The sequence below is a fragment of the Oryza brachyantha genome, chromosome 12 (assembly GCF_000231095.2).
Source record: "Oryza brachyantha chromosome 12, ObraRS2, whole genome shotgun sequence".
Classification (NCBI taxonomy): domain Eukaryota; kingdom Viridiplantae; phylum Streptophyta; class Magnoliopsida; order Poales; family Poaceae; genus Oryza; species Oryza brachyantha.
Genome location: NC_023174.2, coordinates 15,721,877 through 15,746,682, shown reverse-complemented (window position 1 = coordinate 15,746,682; position 24,806 = coordinate 15,721,877). Strand labels below are relative to the sequence as shown.

The window sequence follows — 24,806 nt, the reverse complement described above, 5'->3', positions numbered from 1 at the left end:
TTGGACGTTAATTAGGAGTATTAAATATAGACTGATAACAAAGCTAATTACATAAATAAAGGCTATTTCATTAGACAAATTTTTTAAGCCTAATTAATTCACGATTAGCAAATATTTACTGTAGAATCACATTCGCTAATCATGGGTTAATTAGGCTCAATAGATTCGTCTAGCGAAATAGTCCAAGATTTTGGATGGGTTTTATTAATAGTCTATATTTAATACTTCTAATTAGTGTCCAAGCATTCGATGTGATAGGGACTTAAGAAAAGTTTGGAGGATCCAAATAGGCCCTAAAAAATATGAATGAAATGGTTCCTCAAGAATCAACTAGTTGCAAGTACTATGCATTCCCTGCTGAAACCAAACACATTGGGTACTGTATGAATAAAACTAAAACAAACAGAAGACCAAATTGTATAGACACAATGGCAAGGCATCAGAGTGACTTGCTTTAGTGCAAACATCATACATCTCAAGAGCGCGTTAACATCATTCAGAGTAATTTTGTTGGCCTGTACAACAAGAAGGGACAGTATTAACCTTGTCAGCCAGTAAACATGAACCTTGTTTAGCAGAAATACTAAGGGTCTGTTTGGTTGTTCGTACGACTCCAGCCTGGTTTATATCTTTCATCCAGGCTTCTCTTAGCCTGGCTAGAGTAATCCAGTTGGCTCTGTTTGGTTGTTTGTATGAGCTTATCCTGAATGACCTAAGATAGTGTTCGGTCGATTCCAGCCTGGTTTATATCTTTCATCCATGCTTCTCTTAGCCTGGCTAGAGTAATCCAGTTGGCTCTGTTTGGTTGTTTGTATGAGCTTATCCTGAATGACCTAAGATAGTGCTCGGTCGATTGTTTCTCTGTATCTTGTATCCAAAAGATGATGTTTGGTTGAATGTTTGGAACTGAGTGCAGTCACCACTTCTTAGAAATGGTGAGGTATGCCACATGATTCATTCCAATGAAAAACTATTTAAGTCCTTAGTGAATAAATTGTTAAATATATTTAATTTTATTTTTTAACATTGACATGCATTTCCCCTATGATCTTGGGCAGAGAGTAGCAGTTTTGATGACAGCTAGGCTAAGTAAGTTGATTTAAGTCCTGTGTGTGTCTATATATATATATATATATATATATATATATAGTACAAATTCATATATTAGTACTGCACCCTAACACTTGCCGAACAATATTTTATTTTGATAGATTAGATGCACCATGCAGGTGTACAATTAAAAATATGGCATGATTTCCGGAAGTGATTTATACAAAGCTACGTAATTACCAGTCTGTCACTTGAGAAACAATAATAGGCAATGTACAAGCATGGTAGCATGAACTGACGAAGCATCATACCCCAACTAAAAGGTTATGCATTATATTGGAGGAAGCGAGCACTGAACAATTTACAAAGACGGCTCGGTTACATAATTAGCTGAGCTCATTGTTCACGTCAGAACATTGTTTTGTCGGAATGACCGAAGGAGGTCATTTAATTAAGATAGAAAGAAAAAATTATAAGAAAAGATTTACATCGACAGCTAGCTATCGAGGAAGAAGGACGTGCACCAGAGCGCACGGCTCAAACCATGTGCCAACTGTCCAAACATACACCATACAGAGAAAAGCCAAGCAACGAACCGACCATCGCTATACGAAACCGATCGCCACCGAGCTAACGACACCACTATGACAAGAAGACTCTAAAACGACGCTCTCACAAGGGTTACGACGCTAAAAGACGCCGTCGTCATGTATCAAAGACTGGAAAATGTTTTCACCCAAAACTGAGCTCATTGTTCACGTCAGAACCAACATTGTATGCCCATTCCTCCCAATGTTCAAAGAATTTTGCAGGAACTCGACAGAGCACCTCAAAGCCAACTGCTGCCGTGCATGATGACTAGTTTGGAAAGCAAAACATATGTGACTTAATGAGCATGGCAGCCGATCAGCTTCACGGCGAAAGCAGCAGCTCGATGTACTGATGTTCAACTGATGTAGGGTGCTGAAACAGCAGGCTGATAAGTCAGTTGTACCTTAAAGCCCACACTTAAAGCGCTTGTACCTTCCTCTGTATGAACTGAATAATGTGTTCTGATTCTTCTGCACAAGAAGGTTCTGCAACTTGTAATCTTGCAGTACAGTTTGTTCCACGACCCCATACCTTGATATATAATCACAATCCTGAGAAATGGTTTGTATGCTAATCTATGACTATGAACTTTACATTGCAAATAATCAACTGTAACAATTACCTGAATGATATACTTCCTAATTCATTGATCCACGGCACCTAAACAACCAGAAAATAGTTAGCAAGAAGCAGTGGCGGAACCAGGATCTCTGGACGCCTAGGGCTCAAAATTGAAGACAAAACTACCTATGATAAGTCATACACCTAAGTACAGTGAAAATTTGAACTAAAATTTTATTAGCATACCTCGTGGGATGTATATTCATGATTTTCACTCTTCGTCAACAATAGGAAGAGAACTTGAACCTAATCCTAGAAGATGATATTATATACGCAAGTGATGAAAATCGTAAGAGCTTAATTATTTATAAATTACAAAGCAAAAGCACAACAAACCTGTAGATCGCTAGATGTACATAATTTATATTTATACGTAAGTTATTATAGTTACTTTTCTAATATAATTCCCATAGATGAAAAGAAATATAACCGTTAGTTCATATAGTCATTTTTCTTGCAAACTATAAACGGAAAACAAGGAATAAAATCTGGAAGAGCAGCAACAAACCTCAAAACCACATGTCCGCAACCATTTGCTGTTTGATAGGTGCATCCCGTGTTGAACAATTAATATTGCAAAATTCTTATCCCTAAAATAAGACTTCATGATATTTAGGATCACCTGCGCTCGACATTCTCTAATTGACTAATGGTTAAGAAAGGGAAAGAACAAAAAAAAAATGAGAAAGGAAGAACTTGACTTGCATTTTAGGTCTCTGACTCTTGAAGCTTGGGGAATCCAAATCAAACTACAGGGTCACTACCACACTTAAAGCGCTTGTACCTTCCTCTGCATGACCTGAATTAGTCCATCCAGACTAAATAAATAACCTGAATGATATACTTCCTAATTCATTGATCCACGGCACCTAAACAACCAGAAAATAGTTAGCAAGAAGAGGTGAATAATACTATATTAATAATAGCACAAAAGAATTGCATCGGATGAACAAGAAAATGTGACGTATGCAACTCCTAAGATTGAAAATGCTGTGTTATGATGGTAACAATTTAGGCTACGCCAGACCACAATTTACAAGATAATCAATGGCAAACATAAAGCTTGCAAACTTGGCAACAGCATTTACAAACTCATCCCAGACATATATAACAGAATGCTGTTAGCAAAATCTACGATAAAAAAATAGTCATGTGATTTTAACAATACGGATTTCACATGTATGTATACCATAGAAACATATGGTCTTCAGGCACAGCATAAACAACATAACTGATCTTTCTAAAACTCATTAAGTAGTGGTTGACTATTTCAGGACATGAAAACATCATATTTTTGAACAGGCTTGTCATGCTTCCATGAAAAGTTGAGTACATACCCCTGATGTTAATGCTATAATAACAGGCTCTAAACAATGTAATACCCACTTTTTGCCCTGGTTCAAAGCTTGGAAATTCAAATGCAATTTTTCTCTACGCAAGCTACTCTTAGTCCTACATTTTATTAGATTCCATGGAACATACATCACTGACAAGAAAACATCTCCTGTTACTAGCTCTAGGAGAGTTACCTCTGGGAACCGCAGTGGCATGGGATCTTCTTTTCCTCCAGTGGAAATTTATAATTATAAGTCAATTCCTCGCCAGCATATATACGCCTCTTTGCATAAATGAAAATCTTCTTCTGGCCCTCGACAGTAATTACTTTTGTATAGCAATTTGGCTGGTGTGCAAAAAAACAAGACACTATCTAACATGGTGTAAAAACAACAGTTAACAGTTTCATGTTAAACAGCTTACATCGCAAGAATGGTTGATGAGTCTTGCTAGCCCACCACGCTTAGTAGCATCAACCTTCATAAATTAAGAAAGTAGGCACAATTAATACATTAGAGCACATGGTGCATTCATAAAATATGATTAATATAAACCATGTTGGACAGGATTATAATCTGCAAATGGATAGGTAATACAAAGAAGTTCATGTCCCATAAAACATGGCAAATAGAACACACCTTAGCAGCTCGGCTCTTAAGTTTTGCAGCCATTTGCTTCTCGGTTTTCCTGCATGAAATAATTTCAGGAAGTGCACTGCTAAATATTTCATCAATAAAAACTTTGCGGGCTGATTTCATTATTCCAGCATGCAGCTGATGGCTTATATCCTCAACTATATCACTCATTAAAGCGTTCAGCGACCCAGAATCATTGGCTGCAGATTCTGAACGTTCTGCGCCCCCACTCCACACCAATCAATTAGTGATACAAGCGTAAATGGGCCAAACTTGCTGTCGACATGGTAAATCTACAGTAAAAAGAACTGTTATTGTTCAGACTATATACTAGTGAAAACCAAGAACAATTCATAAATGTAAATGCGCTGTAATTGGGGAAAACACATTATAACTGATCTGCCATCTTGTTGCATTAAGATAGGTATAACGAACTGAGGTTTCATCATAATAATATCTTGGTCTTTTACCCATAAGTTGAGTGAACTGTGAACCTAAATGAAGTTTCGAATTCTTTTTTCGGATTTTTCGAACGAAAGTTTTCGAATTCAAATTTGAAATTTAGTCAAAATTTCTGAAAAAAATCCAAAAAAATAGAAAAATACAGAGAAGAGGGAAGGAGAGGGCGAGGGGAGTGGGATAACCTGCGGCTGACCTGCTGCCGCCGCCTTCCTTTCCCCTGCCGCCGGCGCCGCCGCCTTCCCCTCTCCCACCGCCGCCGCCCCCGCCGTCGTCCTGGCCTGCCATGATTGTCACTAGCCGCCGGCGACGGGCTCACCTTCCCTTCTCCGGCGATGGGCCGTGGGGAGACGTAGGTGGGCTTGTTGGGCTATTTGGATCGGACACGGTCACCACCCAACCCAACCCAACCCAACCCAACACGGGCACGGGACACCCCTCCTATAACACCAACGAGACGGACTCACCGGCAGCCCGACTGTTCCGCCGCCCACTCGCCTCGCCGGAAGCAGAGCACGCCTACGCCCTCCTCTTCCATCTCCGGATATCGGCTACGCGCGCCTACCGGCACAGGCGGCACTCCGGCCGGCAGCAGCACGGGACGCCGACGGCACGGCACGGCAGTGCGGCACGCCGGCGCGGACCCCACCTACAGACCGGCGGGCGGCGGCAGCAGATTAAGGTGAGATTCGATATCAGTTCTTTGGTTTTTAGTGATGATTTTAACTTAATCCATGAATTTAAATTTTAATTTGGCACTTAATGCATATATATATTGAATCACATTGTTAATTTTGCAATTTTACCCGATTTATATACGATAATTTTTGACTAGGTATGCCCTTAGCAAAAATCCTCACGTACGCATGATATTCCATCGAAATTAATTATGTGTGATATTTTACCTAACAGTAGTCATAGTCATTGCATCGATCGGTTTGGGTTTAACTCGATTACTGCCAATTTGCTTTTGTCTGTAGTAGCTCGCCTTCTCCGGTTTAACATGATATTACATGTACACTGGTTTTTTGGCAGAGTACACTACTTCACTTGGATTGAACTTCATATCAGCAATTGTCATCTAAAAAAATAAAAGAAGATATTGCCTACTTAATTGAAGTGTTACAATTGCAAGTATGTAATTATATTCTTTTTCTGATTTGTTTTTCTATGTCAATCTTGGTTAACTACTAGGAAAATGAAATTCTGGAGAAGAATAGTAGCGCTAGTCCCGGAAGTGCAGTATCCTGACCGGCCAATCCCTTTCCGTCAAAAAGTGATATACACGGCCATTGCACTTTTCATCTTTTTGGTTGCCAGCCAACTTCCATTGTATAGGATAGACCACCAACCTCGAACCATTGACCGTGATCCAGTATATTGGCTTCATCTGATTTTGGCGTCAAACCACAATACTCTCTTGACGAATGGGATCATCTCCATTCTATTACCTGAAGTTGCAATGAAGATCTCAGTGGAAACAAAGTCCATAGTTCTCGATGCCAGTGCACCTGAGACTAGTGTACTTCTGTAAGTGATGGTTCTGTTCACTTTCAATTAATAGATTTTTGCATTGTTTTTGTTTGCTAATTGTGAACTTTATTTATGAAATCCAGGAATGGATCGCAAAAGTTGTTGGGAATATATGTTACCATTGTGGGAGCTGTTGTTAATTTTTATGTGCAAAATCAACATTTTAATGTCAATACAGCTCTAATAATGCTTCAGGTGCTTTGCTCTGATATTATTGTCATTTATCTTGATGACGTCCTAAAAAAGGGATATGGATTGTTATCTGGTATATCCTTGTTCACTGCCACCAACATTTGGTAAGATATTGAAATTATAAGCATCATGGTTGAATTGGTTTAAGACTGTAAGTTAACACTTGTCCCATTTTCTATACAGTGGAAATATCCTGTGGAAAGCCTTTAGCCCCATGTCCATCATATATCCTGAAGGCGATGAATTTGAGGGAGCTGTTGTTGCCTGGGTTCATCTTCTGATTACTAGAACTGATAAATTGTCTGCAATGTCCGAAGCCTTTTGTCGTCAAAACCTTCCGAATGCTATCAGCTTTCTATCTACTTGCTTATTTGTTCCACTTGCCATATTCTTCCATGGCTTCTATATCGTATTGCCTGTCAGGACCCGACATAATTTTCAAGCTTATTGTCATATCAAGCTCTCACATTTCTTGTATGGGCCTATCCTCTTGCACCGAGCACTGCTTATACTTCCTTATGCTGTCTCAAAGGTACTTGCTACACTGTTTCACTTCATAATGTGATAGTGATACTTCTTAGGCTTCCTGTGTAAACATTGCTACCTGTCATTTTTGGGTTGCAGGTGCTGTACATGAAATACAGTGGAAATATACTAGTGAACTTGCTGGGCAAGTGGGATGGATCTAACCATTTTGGACAATCTATCCCTGTTGGAGGGATTATGTGCTACCTAACAACACCCCCTACGTGAGTGCACATACTTGTGGAAATAATATTGTCAACTCTTCTAATTTCAATTTAAAAGTATGACTTGATACACAACTGATGCCTTTTGCTTTGCCTTATGCTTCCCTTTTCCCTCGTGCAGCTTAGCTGATTTGAACAGAGGCTCATTCCATGCATTTGTATACATTGCCTTCGTGCTTATTTCGTGTGTGATTCTCTCAATGGGGCTTATGATCTGTGCATCTTCAAAAGGAGTTTCCAATGAGTTTATTGTGTTAAATGTATGGATGAAACTCTCCACAGCATCGTTGTTTTACCCTCTTTTCACTCTTACCGTAACAATTTATTTGTTAAGTTGTGATTTGATTCAATGTAGGGGGTACGAAGCCTGAGGGTTGCCCAGTCCGACTCAATACGTGTGAACGAAATTTGGAGCCATGTCATGAAAGCAGCTTGTATTGGTGGTTTTAGTGCTGGTGTACTCATAATTTTCGCAGATCTCATTGGAGTTTTTTGTTCTGGGACTGCAATTATGCTCGCTGTTTCTGCCATATATCCTTATGTTGATGGCAGAGCTAGTGAGGTCGGCTCCTTTGGCTTCTAACTGATTTGAGTTCTCTACTTCCTATACAAAAATGAGGATGTAGAAAGAATGCAATCTAATAGCCAGCCTCAATTGTAACAAGAATTAATAGTGACTTGTTTATTTTTCATTAAGTCGTGTTAGTCTTGTAGCCTGCAACCAACCTTTGTTTTTTCTCATCTTATAATGTTCTGTGCTAAAAACATTATGCAGAATGATTTATTTACCATGTCTGTGTTGTGTTCTGTGCACTGTTAGCGAGTGAAACTATTATGCGCACATACTATATATAAAAGTTCCTCATCCTATCTTCATTGGCAGAGTTTCAACTTCAGTAGTACTTTTTCCGTTTCATAACGTAAGACTTTCTAGAGGACTTCAGTAGTACTTTCTGGAGGAGGTCGTTGTCGTGCGTAGAAGGTGGTGGCAGGCAAAGAAGACGGAGAGCCCTGCGGCGGCGGAGGGCTTAGCGTCTTCTAAGCTGCTTGTGATGATGGAGCACCCGCACGGAGGAGAGAGAGAGGGAAAGAAAGGAGAGCTGCTTTCTGTTGGCTAGCTGGCTACCCATATAGGACCTGGTTGAGGAGCTTCTTCTAGGCTTCTACCAGAAGCTGCTCCGAACGGTTCACAGTTTCTGAGAATTTATAGTTACAGATTCTGGAAAATGAACTAAGAATCCATAAGCTGAAAAAACGAGGAGAATTTATAGTTACAGATTCTGGAAAATGAACTAAAAATCCAGAAGCTGGAAAAACGGGAAGAATCCAGAAGCTGGAAAAACTGGGTTTAGGAGCTTTTTCAGATTCTCAGAAGCTGTCTACCAAACACCAAATTGTAAGATCATACTCATGATCTATATTTTGTGATGAACAATTGGCTTGTAAATTGATAGATTTAGTTGGTAAACAGTTATTGTGTTGGTGTGAGTGTGTGTGACTAATGCGGGTCAGGTTGCGATATCTGTGCCCAGAAACGGTTTGTTTGTCTCTGTGTGTGCAGGTGACTTAAGGTCAACTGTGGTCAATGGCTGGTAAGGACCATGACTAGGTTCAGGGAAGAACTGAGGTCTGGATAGTCGGGATGCGGACCATGACTAAGTTCAGGGAGGAACCGAGGTCTGGATGGTCGGAATGCCATGTGACATGGTTGGAGTAGAGTCGTGATTCTCGGAGGTCAATACCGGTCACCGGCGGTGGGATCGTGACTAAGCTCAGGGAGGAGCTGAGGTCCGGACGATCAACGATGTCGGGTGACAGTGTTGAATACGAGATGGCACATGGTGGAGGAACACTGTGTGGGATGGAGTCGTAACGGGCTTCACATGTTGCATGTGTAAGCATCGGAAAAATCGCGAACTAAATCGGATCAAGATCGGATGAGAAAAAGCGAAAAGGAGTTGGTCGGGTACTGTAGCCATGCGGGTTACTGTAGCCGTGCGGGTTACTGTAGCGAACCCGGATTACTGTAGCAGAGTCGGACTACTGTTGCGACCGCGCACTGTTCATGTTCGGTCACTGTAGCGTGCGGGTACTGTAGCACTGAGGTTTGGTTTTGGATTCTAATTAGAGAATTTTGGAGATGAGTCCTACTAGGATAAGGAGTCTGATTCCTCGTCAGAGATAGATTTTGTTGATATAAATAGGTACCGAGGGGTATGTCCTCGGTACGCTTTTTGTGAGATTTAGAATTAGAAAATTTGAGTTGAATAGTTGTTGGTTCTAGATCAACAATTTTGAGAGGAGCGTTGTTGGTGCGCTTTGTAAATTCTAGTTGATGCAATAAAGTCAAGTTCATTTGATCTACGTCTTCGACTCTCATCTACTAGTGATTTTCTTGATTCTGACGATCTGATCGGCGCTGGTGACTTTCTGGATTTCGACGATCTGATCGGCGGCACAGGAGCGGCGAGATAAAGGTAGCGGTGGCATAAGGAGCAAGGCGATCAAGATATTCTTCGACAGAGGTAATCTTTTATTCCGCGAAAGATTTTTGGGTTTTGGTTTCTCTACCATTCACCCCCCTCTGGTAGGTCTGTTTAACTCTGTTTCGATCCTACAAGTGGTATCAGAGCCTCGTTTGCATTTTTTTTTTGATTTTTATTTGATCTTCGGTTGCTATGGCTAATAAATTTTCAACTAAGCCCCATGTGTTCGATGGTACTGATTTTCCCTATTGGTGCAAAAAGATGAAATCGTATATTATGGCTGAGGATTATGATATTTGGTTAAAAGTTGAAAATCCCTATGAAATTCCTGATCAGATTAATACTACTGCTCGAAAAACTCAATTTGAAAATAATTGCAAAGCTCGTAATATTTTACTTAATGGAATATCTCGTTCTGATTTTGATCGTGTTTCTCATCTTGAAACTGCGAATGAGATTTGGACAGCCCTAAACAATTTTCATCAAGGGACTTCTAATATCAAGGAACTTCGCAAAGATGTTTTTAAAAACGATTACATGAAATTTGAGATGAAATCTGGAGAGTCCTTGGATGACTACCTTGCTCGTTTCAATAAAGTTTTAAGCAATCTTCGATCAGTTGATGTTTCTTTTGAAACGAACTATTCTCAATCTGAAGTTTCTCGACACTTTTTGAATGGTCTTGATATGTCTATTTGGGAGATGAAAGTTACATCTATTCAGGAGTCTGTAGACATGTCTGCTTTGACTTTAGATTCGCTTTACACTAAACTCAAAACTCATGAGATGAATATTCTATCCCGTAAAGTTGAGTCTATGTCTAATGCTTTGGGTTCTCCTGCATCCTCTTTTGATAATGGCTCTTCTTCATCGGCACTTAATGCTTTTTCTGCATTTAACGCCATGTCCGATGATCAACTCGAGCAACTCGAGGAGGAGGACTTGGCTGCGCTTATTAACAAGTTGTCTCGAGCTATGAATAATATCAGGTTCAAGAAAAGAGGAGGTCCAATTCGTTGCTTTGCATGTGGAGGACTAGATCACATCCGATCTCATTGTCCCAAGCTAGGGAGAGCGAAGAAGGACGACAATGGAGACAAGTTCAAGGATGATAAGCCATCACATATGCCATCCAACAGGTCTGCCTCCATATGCATGACCCCCGCGAGTCACACCTCGTTGCTCTGAAGCGGCTCCTCCGCTATGTTTGTGGCACGGTTGACTACGGCTTGGTCCTTCACCGGTCTCCTTCCACTGAGCTCGTTGTCTACACTGACGCTGACTGGGCTGGCTATCCGGACACTCGTCGCTCCACCTCCGGCTACGCCGTCTTCCTCGGCGGTAACCTTGTCTCCTGGTCGTCCAAGCGACAGCCGGTTGTTTCCCGCTCCAGTGCTGAGGAGGAGTACCGGGCTGTTGCTAACGGCGTGGCTGAGGCGTCGTGGCTCCGACAGCTCTCGGCGGAGCTCCACAGTCCGCTCACCAAGAGCACTCTCGTCTACTGCGACAACGTCACTGCTGTTTACCTCTCCACCAACCCGGTTCAGCATCAGCGGACGAAGCATGTGGAGATCGACCTGCACTTCGTTCGCGACCGAGTCGCTGTTGGCCATGTTCGGGTTCTCCATGTCCCAACTACCTTCCAGTTTGCCAATATCTTCACCAAGGGTCTCCCCTCCTCGACCTTCTTGGAGTTTCGCTCTAGTCTCAACGTCGCCAGTGGCTAGTTGTGACTACCGGGGGTGTGTCTTTTTTTTCTTGTCCAGTCGTGAACTCCGCTGCGTCGGTAAGTTCAGACTGCGGGGGGTGTCCTTTCTTTCTTATCCAGTCGTGAACTCTGCTGCAGCGGTAAGTTCAGACTGCGGGGGGTGTTGGTGAAGCCCATGTTGAGGCCCATACCCCTGTGTATTTACCCCACCCTTCTAGGGTTTGGGATGACTAATCTAATCACAATTTCTAACACTATGTTTTACGGACCAATGTTGATTCTAGTGAATTAGCATTATACAAGAGAAAATAGCGAGTATTTCCCTAGCTTACAACTTGTTTCAGAGCATTATAACAACCGATACGCAGTATAATTCAGAAACTATTTACATTTGGGACCAGTTTATTTTAAAATTCATATACATACCTTCTCCTTATCCCTTGCAAGTGTCTTATGAGAAAACTTTCCCTTTACATACGCATTTTAAAAATCAGACATCAGCCAGCGGCAGCCTTCGCAGTCAGGTAGCCAAACAAACCCACTAATACTCTTGCATATACACATATATCATGACAATCAGATGCACACGTGAAGAAAAATTCCTGTCTAACGGTCTGCAGCCCAAACAAATGAAAAGATGCATCTCATCTTTCTTTCCTAGCTTCCCCTGAATTTAACTAAACCCAACCATGCATCATCTCATCTCTTCTGCAGAAACAACATGCCCTACATGATAACCAAGGAAATATAGCAGCTAGCTGAAGCAAAGCAAGACATGAGCTAGCTTGCTAGAAAGACAAAGAGTGTTTCAGTCTCTTGCACACACAGTTGGGTTGATAAATTGAACTGTAACCGATAATTTGCTTGGAATTGTGCCTTAAAAAAGTGAGCAGAGTGCTTTGACTAATTTTACAAATGGAATCATTGCTCAACTCATAGTTCAGAAGGTTTGCACGCAACCTACACAAAGTCCAGATGATAATACCAAATAAAACAGCAAAGTAAATTGTCATGGTTCAGAAGGATTTCAATGTTCAATAACATAGAGGACTCATTGTTTATACTTATCACATAGGCATCTGCTAAAATGACTAGGTGTGCAGAAGAGCACTTGGCATATGTGGGTCAGCTGATTCGCCGACAGGTAATTATGACTTAATGACTGAACTATTCCTCTATTGATGTACCCGCTTTTGAGCAACATGTTATAGATTACTGTATCCTACAGGTTTCAGACATACGTGAGGCTCGATATGAGAAAAGTGGAATCGGAAGCAGTTACCTTTTCCGTTTGGACGATGAATATGTGGTAGGTTTAGCCAATTTTCTTCAATTGCATCCATCTAATATTCGATGCTGCTGTGTTACTTTATTTTTTGAATGTGGTAGGTTTAGACAAACAGGGAGGTATCCGACTTGCACTCTGTGAACCCCAGGCAGACCAAGAATGTGGCAAACCAAGAGTACCAAGCCCGCGGAGCCTGCTTCAGTCCATAGAGGGATTTGTTGAGGCAGCAAACCATGTCAGGACGACTGGAATCCACAAACCCCGCTGGCTGGCTGGAGTAGACTGTCTCAGACAAGGTGCCATGGAGAAACACGTTCTTTACATCCAGCTGGTGCACAGGCCATGAGCGAGAGAGAGCAAGCGAGAGAACCGCGCGCACTGTGGCAGGCTTCACCACCGGGCTGAAAGTCTCATCATAGTCCACACCAGGCCGCTGAGTAAAGCCCCGGAGAACCCAACAAGCCTTGTAGCGGTCCAAAGAGCCATCAGCACGACCCTTATGCGTCCAGATCCACTTGCCAGTGACCACATTGCAACCAGACAGACGTGGTACAAGGTCCCACGTCTAGTTGGCAAGAAGGGCCGCATACTCCTCCTCGATCGCCTAACGCCAGTGGGGATCAGCGAGGGCATCGCGAACAGAGGAGGGGAGCGGGGATATCCCCGGCTCGCCAGCGGCAGCGGAGAGGACCTTTGGGCGGAGAACGCCTGCCGCCCGCCGCGTCACCATGGGATGAGTGTGACCAGGATCCCGATGGAGGACATGCGGATGGTAAACCACAGGATCAGGACGACCTCGAGTGGCAGGACCGGACTGTGCGGTCCCTGGGTCCGGACCGTCCATTCGGTCCTCACGGTCAAACAGAGGGCTGGGGCCGGACTGTCCGGCCGGAACTCCCGGCCAGACAGAGGGCCAGAGCCGGACTGTACGACCCCTAGGTCCGGACCGTCCAGCGGCGGAGGCGGAGAGGCCGGCACCGGGGCCGGTGCCGACCGACGTCGGTAAATGAGAACCGGTCGGTTGGGAAAGGACACCGTGGCCACGCGTGGCACGGGAGAGGCCATCGGGGCCGCGCGTGGCGCGGGAGAGGACACCGGGGCCACGCGTGGCGCAGCGGAGACGACCGGAAGTGGAGTCGGTGGAACCGGGTGACCTGCATGTAAACGGTATATAGAGACAGGTGGCTGGACCACCGGGTCAGGCGGAAACACGGACTCCAGGGCAGGATCAGGAGAGGGTGGAGTGAAGGTGGAGTAGGGGAAGTCTGACTCATCAAACACGACATGCCGGGAGATAAGGACGCGGTGAGAGGTGAGGTCGAAGCAGCGGTACCCCTTGTGGTCAGGGGAGTAGCCAAGAAACACGCACCGAGTCGAACGAGGCGCCAGCTTGTGAGGAGTGGTGGCAGAGGTGTTGGGCTAGCAGGCGCAGCTGAAGACACGGAGGTGATCATACTGAGGAGGGGTTCCGAAAAGGGGGTGATGTGGGATGGGAGCTGGGGAGGCAATGGAGGGGAGACGGTTGAGAAGGTAGGTACCATTGTGGAGCCCCTCGGCCCAAAAGCAGGCAGGAAGGGAGGCCTGGAGAAGGAGGGTGTGCACCACGTCGTTCGTGGTACGAATGATCCGCTCAGCCTTGCCGTTCTGAGGGGAGGTGTACGGGCAAGACATGCGTAGGTGTACGCCACGAGAGAGGAAGAAGGCACGAGAGGCGCTTTTGTCGAACTCACGACCATTGTCACATTGGACGGCTTTGATGGTTAGACCAAATTGAGTGGTGACCCAGGCAAAGAAGTGGAGAAGGGTGGAGAACGTGTCAGACTTCACACGCAGCGGAAAAGTCCAAGAGTAGTGGGAGAAATCATCAACAATCACCATCAGTTCCCCAGATCATAGTGAATAAGATCAAAAGCATGACTCGCACGCGAAGAAGAAGAAGAAAAAGGAAGTCTAACATGATGGCCTAACTGGCACGCATGACAAAAAATCCCATCAGTTCCCCTAGTACAAGAAAGATCTGCACTACGACTGAGCCGAGCCAAAACGTCGCGGCCGGGATGACCAAGCCGGCAGTGCCAAGTAGTGGAAGAAACAGTAGTGGCAAAAGCAGCTGACGAAGGTGGAGGCGAGGAGGGAGCAGCGGAAGCCGGAAGATGGAGGGTGTAAAGGGGTCCCTGGCTGTCACATCGGGGGAATGGACACCGGGAAGCCAAATCCTTCACAGACTAGAAGAGTCAAACTCAACAGAATAGGAATTGTCAGCGGTAAAAAAAATTAGTCGTCTCCTCCTCGAGTCGCTTCTCGCCCACGGCCGCTCGCCCGCTGCCGGCGTCGGCGCCCACCGCGCGCCGCCGCCCGGCCTCCCCCAGGCCCCAGCCGTCGTCGTGTCGCTCCCCCACCCTCCGCGCGGCGGCGCCCGACCTCCCCAAGCCGCCGGCGCGCCGCGCGTCGCCGCGGAGCCTCCCGGACTCCTCCAGCGGCCGGCATCGAGCCGTCCGGCGCTCGGCCTCCCCCAGCCGCCGTCGCCCCCCCCCCCACCCACCCTCTGGCCTCTGCACGCCGTCGCCCACCAGTCCAAGCGGGAGGTAATTAGCTTTTTTTTTCCCCTCACATCTTGTCTTCAAGAAGATATGCACAATATGCAATGCGAGCACTATAATGCCGAATTTGAATTCAAAAACTTTCGTTCGAAAAATCCGAAAATTGAAATTCTGAAATTTTGCCCCTTCTATAGAAATGTGCAAACTAAAACTGTAAATCCTGGTTTGAGCCCAAGGCTTAGCTGTCTCTAGCATGCTGGTTTGCTTCTAGCATTTAGGAGAAAGGTTGCATTAGCAAGTTCATCATTTGAAAGTGCGTTATGATAGATCCGTTTGTCTTGCGCTACCTAAGCAGGATTTAGTAAGATGATGCTCACTACCTATGTGTACCTCATACTTTTCGGGCTAGAAATGTCATTTAGTTAATGGAACTATCCATTTTGTCTGATCTTGATTAGTTAATTGCTAACTTCTTCTTTTGATGATATGAATCTTGCAACTTGGGTCCGTCGCAGCTGGCTACGTGAGAACACCCCATGGTGGGCTAGGAGGAAGAACACCCCATGGCGGGCAAGGAGGAGGAAGACCCCATGGTGGGCAAGGAGGATCATGTCTCCATCTTCATTGACGGTGTCATGCCTGGTACGGGGAGTGACCAGGGCGCATGGCTGTTGGACCGGTGGTTTTGCTGCCCAATATGTCTGTAAGTTTTCCTTACCCGTCTTCATCTTCTTCTGCAACAAACTCAAACTGTCCTACATGTTAGGTTGAGAATACTCAAAATGATTCCTTTTATTTTGCAGAGAACCAGCTTACAAACCCGTGGTTCTAGGTAATGTTTGTGTTTTATTGACGCAGCTTCAATTCTCTTTTTGTTTGTTTTGTTATCGTGGCAATAATCTCCATCTCATTTTCATGTTCTTATTCTGCTACAGTCTGCGGGCACATGATATGCCTCAACTGTTGTTCAGAATCCATGTCTATTGTTGAGAGCTCAAGGTGTTGCATTTGCAAAGCTAATCATGATCATCTCCCACGACAATGTGGTGTTATTGGTCAGTTGATTTCAAAGCTAAGTCATGCAGAAAAAAGTGAGTACTCCATTCAAGCTTTTAATTCATCTATATTTATTATGTATGCACTAGTTACATGCACATGCTAACGCTGCGGTGTTATAATTTTCGCTAATAAATCATTAAAGTTCATGTTTTTGAATTATTTTTCGAGAATATGTTCAATTGATCTTTAATTAAAATCATATACTAGCTCCGTTTCTTAATGTAAGATGTTTGATTTTTTGTTGTAATGTTTGAACATTCATCTTATTTAAAAATTTAGTATAAATATAAAAATTGACAAGTTGTGCTTAAAGTTCTTTTTGATAATAAAGTAAATCACAAGCAAAATAAATGATATTTTCATAATTTTTTGAATAAGATAAATGGTTCAACATTATAAGCAAAAAAAGTCAAACATCATTACGAAACGAATGGAGTAACAAATATATTTTTAAAGTCAAGTGCAAAAGTATCATATTGTTTTTCTAAAAAATAGTTCAGTGCCATCAACAATTATATATAATCTCTCCAATTCATATACGAGCACAATATATATCCACACACTGTGGGGGAAAACATATGATGACAGGCTGCAGTACTACATACTAAATATAGACACTAATTTCAAAAACATAACAAGGTCAAGTATTGACATGGCGCGGACAATCTCATAAGTGCTGCCAACAATGTGACGTAACAAGCAGGATCCTCAAGGGGGGGTACCGTCAGTAGACCGAAGCTGCAAGTGAAGATCCATAGGAGTAGCAGCTATCCGATTATCAGTAATATCAGAGCGAGCAATGAGATCTTGAATGTATTTAGATTGAGAGATATAATACCCCTTGTCAGAATGCAGGACCTCAATTCCCAAAAAATAACTGAGGGGACCCAAGTCAGTCATCTGAAATTGTTGGCTAAGATGCCTCTTGATGAAGGAAACATGCTTAGCATCATCACCTGTTATCAGCATATCATCAACATAGAGCAGAACAAGAGTGTGACCACGTGAAGAAATATGAACAAATAAGGCTGGATCATGAGGACTGGGTGAAAACTAGCAGCCATTATCACAAAGACAAAGCACTCAAACCAAGCACGAGGAGCTTGTTTGAGGCCATATAGCGCACGACGAAGGCGACAAACATGACCTGGAGGAGCATCAACACCGGGGGGTTGCATAAAAACTTCCTCATGTAAATCACCATGGAGGAAAGCATTCTTGACATCCATCTGAGAGAGAGTCCAAGGACTACTAGCAGCCATCGCAATCATAGTACAAAATGTAGTCATATGTGCAACAGGTGCAAATGTCTCGTCATAATCATGACCCTGAGTCCGCTGAAAGCCTTGAGCAACAAGGCGAGCTTTGTACCTCTCAATAGACCTATCTGATTTGGTCTTGATTTTGAACACCCACTTACATGTAATGGGTACAACATGTGGTGGCAAAGGAACAATTTCCCAAGTACCAGCGTGGTCAAGTGCTGCAAGCTCCTCTAACATAGCAGATTGCCACTCAGGAACACCAGAAGCTTCCTTGTAAGTAGATGGTTCGGCAAAAACAACATTCACACGTGGAAAACCCAACCTGTCAGGAGGCTCAAGAGAAGTACAATCTCGTAAATTATATCTCCGACCAACCTGTGACTCATCAGAAATAACATGAGACTCATCAATATTGTTAGATTCATCGAAATCAGGAGTATTAGGATTGGCCGAAGAAGGATTAGATGGAGGCACTATGGGAACTCTGGGACGACGAGTGAAGACATGTGTGATGGGTGGTGTGGTGGTGGAGGTGGAGGTGGTCTTGACATGGAGGTTGTGAAATAGGTGGAGGAAGACATAACAAAGTGGTGGACTTATGGGAGAATATGAGGATTGAGTGGAGGAGTGATAAAAGAAAGGGCGATTCTCATCAAATGTCACATCACGCGAGATACGCATACGACAAGAGGAAGGATCATAGCAACGATAACCCTTATGTTCAAGACTGTACCCTAGAAACACACACTCGACGGATTGGGCCGTCAACTTAGTCCACTCACGAGGTGCAAGCAGGACAACATGTGCAGCCAAAAACCCGAAGGTGGTCATGGCGAGGTGAAGTACCGAACAATACTTCACCAGGACATTTTCCAGACAATTTGGAGGATGTTTGTCTATTTATGAGATCGACTGGAGTAGAAATTGCTTCACCCCAAAAATGAGAAGGAACAAACGAGGAAATCAAAAGAGTTCGAGCCGTCTCAAGGAGATGACGATGCTTGCGTTCAGCCACACCATTCTGAGCGTGGGCACCAGAGCAAGAAAGTTGAGGGAGAGTGCCCTCTGATGCCAAAAACTGTCGAAAGGCACCAGATAAGAACTCACCACCAGAGTCGGAATGGAAAACTTTAATGAGAGTGGAAAACTGTGTATGTATCATATGAACAAAAGACTTGTAAATGGCGCACAACTTGGAACGATGTTTCATGAAATAGATCCAAGTATATCAAGAGTGATCATCAATAAAAATAACATAATATTTATGACCGCCCTTGGTGGGAAAAGGTGCAGAACCCCATACATCTGACTGGATAAGATCAAAAGGTCTAGCTGAATGAGATGTACTAGAATAATATGGAAGTTGTATTTGTTTGCCAAGTTTACATCCCTTGCACTGAAAACTAGACTCTACAGATGTATGACCTAAACAACCACTATTTATTAAGGTCGACAAGCGAGATCCACAAAGATGACCCAGACGATGGTGCCACTTGGCAAAAGATGAGACAAACGATGATGCGGTGAATGACACACGAGTAGTAGAGGCAGTGGAAGTAGGAAGACTCAATGTGTCCAAAATGTAGAGGTCAGAAGAAGCTCTACGGCGATGGCCAGTCCCAATCACAATCCCGCTTTGACGATCCTGAACAAAACAAGATGAATCATCAAATCCAATACAACGTTTCTAATCTGTAATCTGTCCTACAGAAAGCAGATTCATGGACAACTGGGGTACAAAAGAAACATTAGGTACATAAAAGTGTGTACTAGAAAGTGAACCCTGATGAGTAATATAACAGGAGGTACCATCAACTGTCTGAACAGAAGCGCCATCATGAATTGTTTTGCAATCAACCGAGTGATCAGAAGTCACATGAAATAAGGCACCGGAATCAAGAACCCAAGAAGACTGAGGAGCACCACTAGGTGAGGCAACAACAACAAATACAGAGCCCCTAGGAGTGGTAGTTGTACCACGACCACAAGCAACACGACGAGCACGATAATCAGGTAGCTTCTTCAGATATTTGCTAAAACAATTTTCTGAACAATGAGTTGTCTTCTTACAATGCTCACAAGGTATAGAAGAACTACTACAGATGTACTAGTCTTCTGAGTAGCTGCAAGAACACTGTGAGAGGGTATCACCGGAGGAGCAGGTGACAATGAACGAAGTCGAGCTTCTTCAGCAGTCAATGAGGCCAAAGCATCTAAGATACATGGAGTGGGAGATGTATTAAGAAGCTGTGCATGAACAGATTCAAATTAAGACCTTAACCCCATAACAAATTGATACATCATGAATTGCTCAATGAATTTTGTCTTAGAACACCCATCACATGCTGCAGTAGATGGAGGAACCATTGCCAACACTGGTCCCATGAAAGTATCAAAGACATTATAATAATCATCAATGGTCATATTCTCTTGCTGAAGTCCATAGAGACCTTGCATCAAGGTGTGCAGATGAGCACCACTAACCTGAACAAATCATTTCTTTAAATAATCCCACATCTCCTTGGCAATGTGGAAAGGCTGAAGACACATCGTGAAAGGTGGTTTAACACTAGTGACTTGGTAGTCTTAACTCTACCATCATCATTATTCCAAGTAGTGGTTGCACTAGCATTAGAATTATCAGCTAGAGCAATGGTGCAATGCCAGTAAGATGAGAAACAGGACCATAACCACCTAGCACTGTCTCAACACAAAATGCCCATTCGCCGTAATTGTGACCATCAAACTACAGAGGAACGGAGATTGCATTGGGATGCGCCATAACTGAGCAGAGGAGCAGGAGCAAAATGTTACCACAAGGTGCAGCCCACTAGCGGCTGAGAGGACCAAAACCGCGATGGACGAATTAGGAGCAGTAGCAGAGAAACCACGGCAGCGGACGGAGTACGACAGGGACGGCGACGGAGAGCACGGTGAGGACGATAGGGACGATGGAGATGGACGCAGCGGACGGTGGGAACCGCGTCGAGCGGCTAATGCAGGGGCGCGGGGCGACGAGGCGGTGATGCAGGGGCGACGAGAACGAGGCGGTCATGTAGGGGTGATGAGGACGAAAGGACCGCAATGGGCGGGCGTCGCACACGTCCACGATGGGCCCTCCCCCCAGCACGGCAATTCATCATCGCATATGTCTCAAGCCAGATGCCAGTCTAGTAGCAGTCCGTCCATACCGCTATCCCTAATTGCCAAAAGATGAGCTAGAACGATAGTGCTCTGCCATGCTCAAGCAAGGAATTATTCGGCCCAACACATCGTCATTTTCATCATCGGTCCTGCTCGTCCGCAAACATGATGGCTCTTGGCGGTTTTCTGTCGACTATCATGCACTTAACATCGCTACCGTCAAGGATAAATTTCCTATACCCATTGTCGATTAACTGTTGGACGAACTCCATGGTGCCAAGTTTTTCTCCAAATTGGATTTGCACTCCGGTATAACCAAGTCCGCATGCATCCTTCGGACATCTACAAGACGACATTCATGACACATCAAGGTCATTTTGAATTTTTGGTGATGCCTTTCGGTCTCACTAACGCACCAGTAACATTCCATGCTCTCTTGAATGAAGTTATCTCACCATTTCTTCGCCACTTCGTGCTTGTCTTCTTCGACGACATCTTGATCTAGAGCAGCACAGCTGACGCCGCATGCCCTTGTATGACGCGACTGAGGCAAGCTAGGTGGAGAGCCCCACCGATGAGGTCACGAAGAGCGGCACTGTCCTGGAGAGGGACACGCATGCGGTCTGCTGGTGTGGCGTCGGGGCGGTAGAGAAAGGCGTCGTACGTCTACAAACTCGTCGTAGCTCCTTAAACTCTCTTTGCCCTCTCCCAAGAAATGACGACAAACAGCTGTGTCGCTGGAACCCTCGACAGCGGTGGCGCCGCGACTCCGGAAAGAGCTGGCCTTGTCTCTACACCATCCTTGAGGAGAACATGATGACGATGTCATGGATCTAATTTTGTAAAATTGAAGTGGCACATGATCGATATCACGAATAGTAATGGTTTTTTTTTCTAATACGACAAATTTGCAGTGGCACTGATCAGATTAACCCAAATACAAATCAGCAATAATTTGGTGCGGATATCCTACTCTGCCCCACTTGCTCCAAAATACAAGTGGTACTTCCACTACAAGCAACATAAGGAACCACTAGATTGGACTCTGTGCAAAGAATTGTTTCAAGCACAATTCGATCCCCTAATCCATCCCAATTCTTTGGGTGAGCTAAAGCGATTGTCGCAAAACTCTACGGTGGTGGCATATCAAACTCGTTTCTTGGCTTTGGCCAGTCGTACTTGTTGTGTCAGCCATGGGAGTTGCTATGGACGGGCAGAAGATTTGCGCCATCGGGGAATAGCCAACACCACGGTCAATCCGTGTCGTTCGCGGCTTCTTGGGCCTCGAACTAGTATTTGAAACCGGAATTAGTATTTGTTTTGTTCCGTAGCAAGTTCTTCTTTCGCAAACCCCATTTGATCAACCGATATGGTGTGTTTGATTGGTAGGCCGTTTTTAGATGAGTAAAAAACATTAAACTATTAGCATGTCCATGTGCTGTATGGAAATCATTTAGGTTCACTCAACTTATGGGTAAAAGACCAAGAGATTATTATGATGAAACTTCAGTTCGTTATACCTATCTTAATGCAACAAGATGGCAGATCAGTTATAATGTGTTATGTTCGTAGTTTTCCCAATTACAGCGCATTTACATTTATGAATTATTCTTGGTTTGCACTAGTATATAGTCTGAACAATAACGGTTCTTTTTTACTGTAGATTATCATTGTTTCTTTTCTGGCCATCCACTTTATTCTCACTGTTTGCTTTTTTGTAGTTGTGAAGGTCAATTTGGAAGATGTTCTATGTATCTTCTGTAAGGAGATGCTATTGGAACCTTGTGTGTTAAACTGTGCGCACGGTGAGCTCAAATTTATGACAAAATATTATGGATAACTCCCTTTTGTTGAAAAACTAACTTTATTATTTATTAACAGCTTACTGCTTGACATGTCTATTGTCTGTTGATGAGAAAGAAATTAAATGTCAAGCTTGTGGAGCTCCACATCCTGCTAAGCCTATAGTGTGCTGGAACCTTGATAACTTTTTAAAGCATCACTTCTGTGAAGAATATAGTTCAAGGCAGCAAAGAGTTTCATACTCAGGTATATATGTTGTATTTTGTAAAGTAATTTGTACACCATATCATTGCTGCAATGTCTTTTGTTGTCATTAGGAACTTCAGAGAAGAAAACAGGCCCAAGCAAAGTGCAATCTTCAAGTCTGAAGCATACCCATGTGGGGGTGGGCTGTGATGATTGCGGGGTATTTTTCTTTGAAGTCTAAACTTAGCCAGCTGTTAAATGCAGCTTGCTATCTATCTCAGCAACCTGTTTGAATTGATGTATCTGTTTGTTTGTTTTGCAGGTCTTCCCAATCCAAGGGAGAAGATATAGCTGCACAGAGTGTGTGGCTCCTGGTTTTGATCTGTGTGGTGAATGCTTTCAGAAGGGAACTAGTACTGTGGGACGGTTTGATCAGAATCATACAGCTGAGCACACAATGCAGCTGGATGATTCATTCCGTTTCCCCAAGTTACTGAGTTACCTGGATGAAAAGAGGATAGGCGAACAACAAGATGGCAGTGAGGAGGAGTTCGTGTTGGTGGATGAAGATGAGGTCGGGGTGGTGTGGGATGACGAGTAGGTGGATGAAGATGAGGTGGGGTGGTGTGGGATGACGAGTGACTTTGGTGTTCAATCTAACTCTCTCTGCAAGTGACAAATGATGTTTAAACTTTATGCTACATGATATACATTTGACAAGAAAACTTGAGTAGGCTGATTCCGTATGTGATCTTTTTTTTTTGAATGGATGGACTAGTTATTTCTTTTTTAAAAAAATTATTTGATTGTGCATCTAGGGAAAAAACTATCTAGCTTCTATATTTTTGTGTTCTGGCCTTCTGGGCAAGAGCGAGGAAGAGGGCGTCTTTTATTTTGGATGAGGTCGCAGTTCACGACCGACGCGCGGTGATGGCGGGCTCTCGGTATAGCGTGACGGTGGCGGCCGCAATGGGCTGGATTGCCGTTGCTGTGTATATAGCTACTTGGACCCAGATGTCGGTTGAATCTGGGCCCAGCCCACCGTCCGTCTTCCTGGGCCTTCATGCCCTCGGCCTTCGTACTTCGTTGGCCCATCACCTTTCAAGCCCAACCCTCCCTGTGCACTCGAAGAAAATATCCACATATACACTTAGCTGAGAGTATCTCCAACAGCTAGACAAATTTTGTTTCTGAAATCTGGTGTTTTGGCAAGTCTTCAAATAATATGACAAAGAAAATGGTACTCAATCTTCAATAGTTTGGTATATTTTAGTTGCTAAAACTAAAATTGGGTCCATAATTTGTTATTTTCAATCTGAAAGTTGAAAGTCTCGTCCACGCCTATTCGTGTCCGACCACGCTACCTGCTAGCTCGCTGCCCTACCCCGCCCTCCCCGTGCTGCCTCATGCCGCCGCCACGCTCGCCGCGGAGCGATGACCTGCGACGGTGGCTCCCGGAGGCGGCGACGCACAGCACGCCGAGGGCGCACATAGGAGGAGGAGTCGGCATGTGCGAGTTCTGCGCGCGAGAGAAGTGTGATGGCAACTCAAACTTGAACTCTTAAGAGCAACTCCAACATCCTCCATCCTAACCTGCCATCTTTTGGCAAATCGTAAAAAAACAGACACCAACAGTGTACCATCTGAGTTGCCAAATTTTAGCAAATTGACATATCCTCCTATTTACACGTACGTATGGGATCGGGCGTTTCACTTGGCATCTAGGAAAGTACGAATGCTCGCGCCTCGACCTGAAATTTTCAGCGTTCTTTTTTTTCGCCGACGCAAGCACATCGCCAGGTCGCCATCGCGCGCCTGCGCCCGCTCGCTAGCCGCGAGCCCGCCGTCGCGCGCCTGCCGCCCAGTGCCGTGCTCCGGCGTTCGGTCGCCCGCGTACCACCGACGATGCCCCCCGTACCGCCAAAAAACAGCAATCACAGTGAGGCTGCGGGAGCACGGCCACATCGAGGGGAAGAACGTCTTCTACTGGTTCCAGAACCACAAGGCACACCAGCGCCAGAAGCAGAAGCAGCAAAGCTTCGACTACTTCAGCAAGCTTTTCCGCTGCCCGTCGTCTCTGCCCGTGCTCCACAGGCCCCTCGTCCATCCGTTCCCGCTCACCGTACCGCCGGCGAAGCCCCTGCCGCCGTCGGCCCCGACCG

General features: G+C 44.3%; 2 protein-coding genes and 1 long non-coding RNA gene across 5 annotated transcripts; 2 read left to right on the top strand and 1 right to left on the bottom strand.

Moving 5' to 3' along the window:
- Positions 1-1,384: 1,384 nt before the first annotated feature.
- LOC102721975 lies at positions 1,385-4,917 on the bottom strand. 2 transcript variants are annotated; one of them, XR_001551531.2, is made up of 6 exons: positions 4,877-4,917; positions 4,236-4,525; positions 4,021-4,074; positions 3,792-3,943; positions 3,094-3,131; positions 1,385-2,172 (listed from the first exon to the last, which is right to left on the bottom strand). It is a non-coding gene; the product is annotated as an uncharacterized LOC102721975 (long non-coding RNA). The 2 variants fall into 2 exon arrangements; XR_005812936.1 differs by lacking the exon at positions 1,385-2,172 and having other exon boundaries at positions 2,777-3,131.
- Positions 4,918-5,181: 264 nt separating this feature from the next.
- On the top strand, positions 5,182-8,028 carry LOC102721693 (protein transport protein Sec61 subunit alpha-like). Its single transcript, XM_040529542.1, has 7 exons — positions 5,182-5,373; positions 5,886-6,221; positions 6,308-6,520; positions 6,600-6,948; positions 7,041-7,165; positions 7,287-7,425; positions 7,521-8,028. Exons 2-7 carry the CDS (start codon positions 5,890-5,892, stop codon positions 7,746-7,748), a joined length of 1,386 nt encoding a protein of 461 aa, XP_040385476.1. The 5' UTR covers positions 5,182-5,373; positions 5,886-5,889; the 3' UTR covers positions 7,749-8,028.
- Positions 8,029-15,214: 7,186 nt separating this feature from the next.
- Positions 15,215-23,451, top strand: LOC102714061 (E3 ubiquitin-protein ligase PRT1-like). Of its 2 annotated transcripts, none has more exons than XM_040529478.1 (8): positions 15,215-15,232; positions 15,703-15,890; positions 15,991-16,019; positions 16,123-16,278; positions 22,377-22,460; positions 22,537-22,704; positions 22,785-22,864; positions 22,967-23,451. In XM_040529478.1, exons 2-8 carry the CDS (start codon positions 15,751-15,753, stop codon positions 23,243-23,245), a joined length of 936 nt encoding a protein of 311 aa, XP_040385412.1. In that variant the 5' UTR covers positions 15,215-15,232; positions 15,703-15,750; the 3' UTR covers positions 23,246-23,451. The 2 variants fall into 2 exon arrangements, with proteins under 2 accessions (XP_040385412.1, XP_040385411.1); XM_040529477.1 differs by having other exon boundaries at positions 22,776-22,864.
- Positions 23,452-24,806: the final 1,355 nt, after the last annotated feature.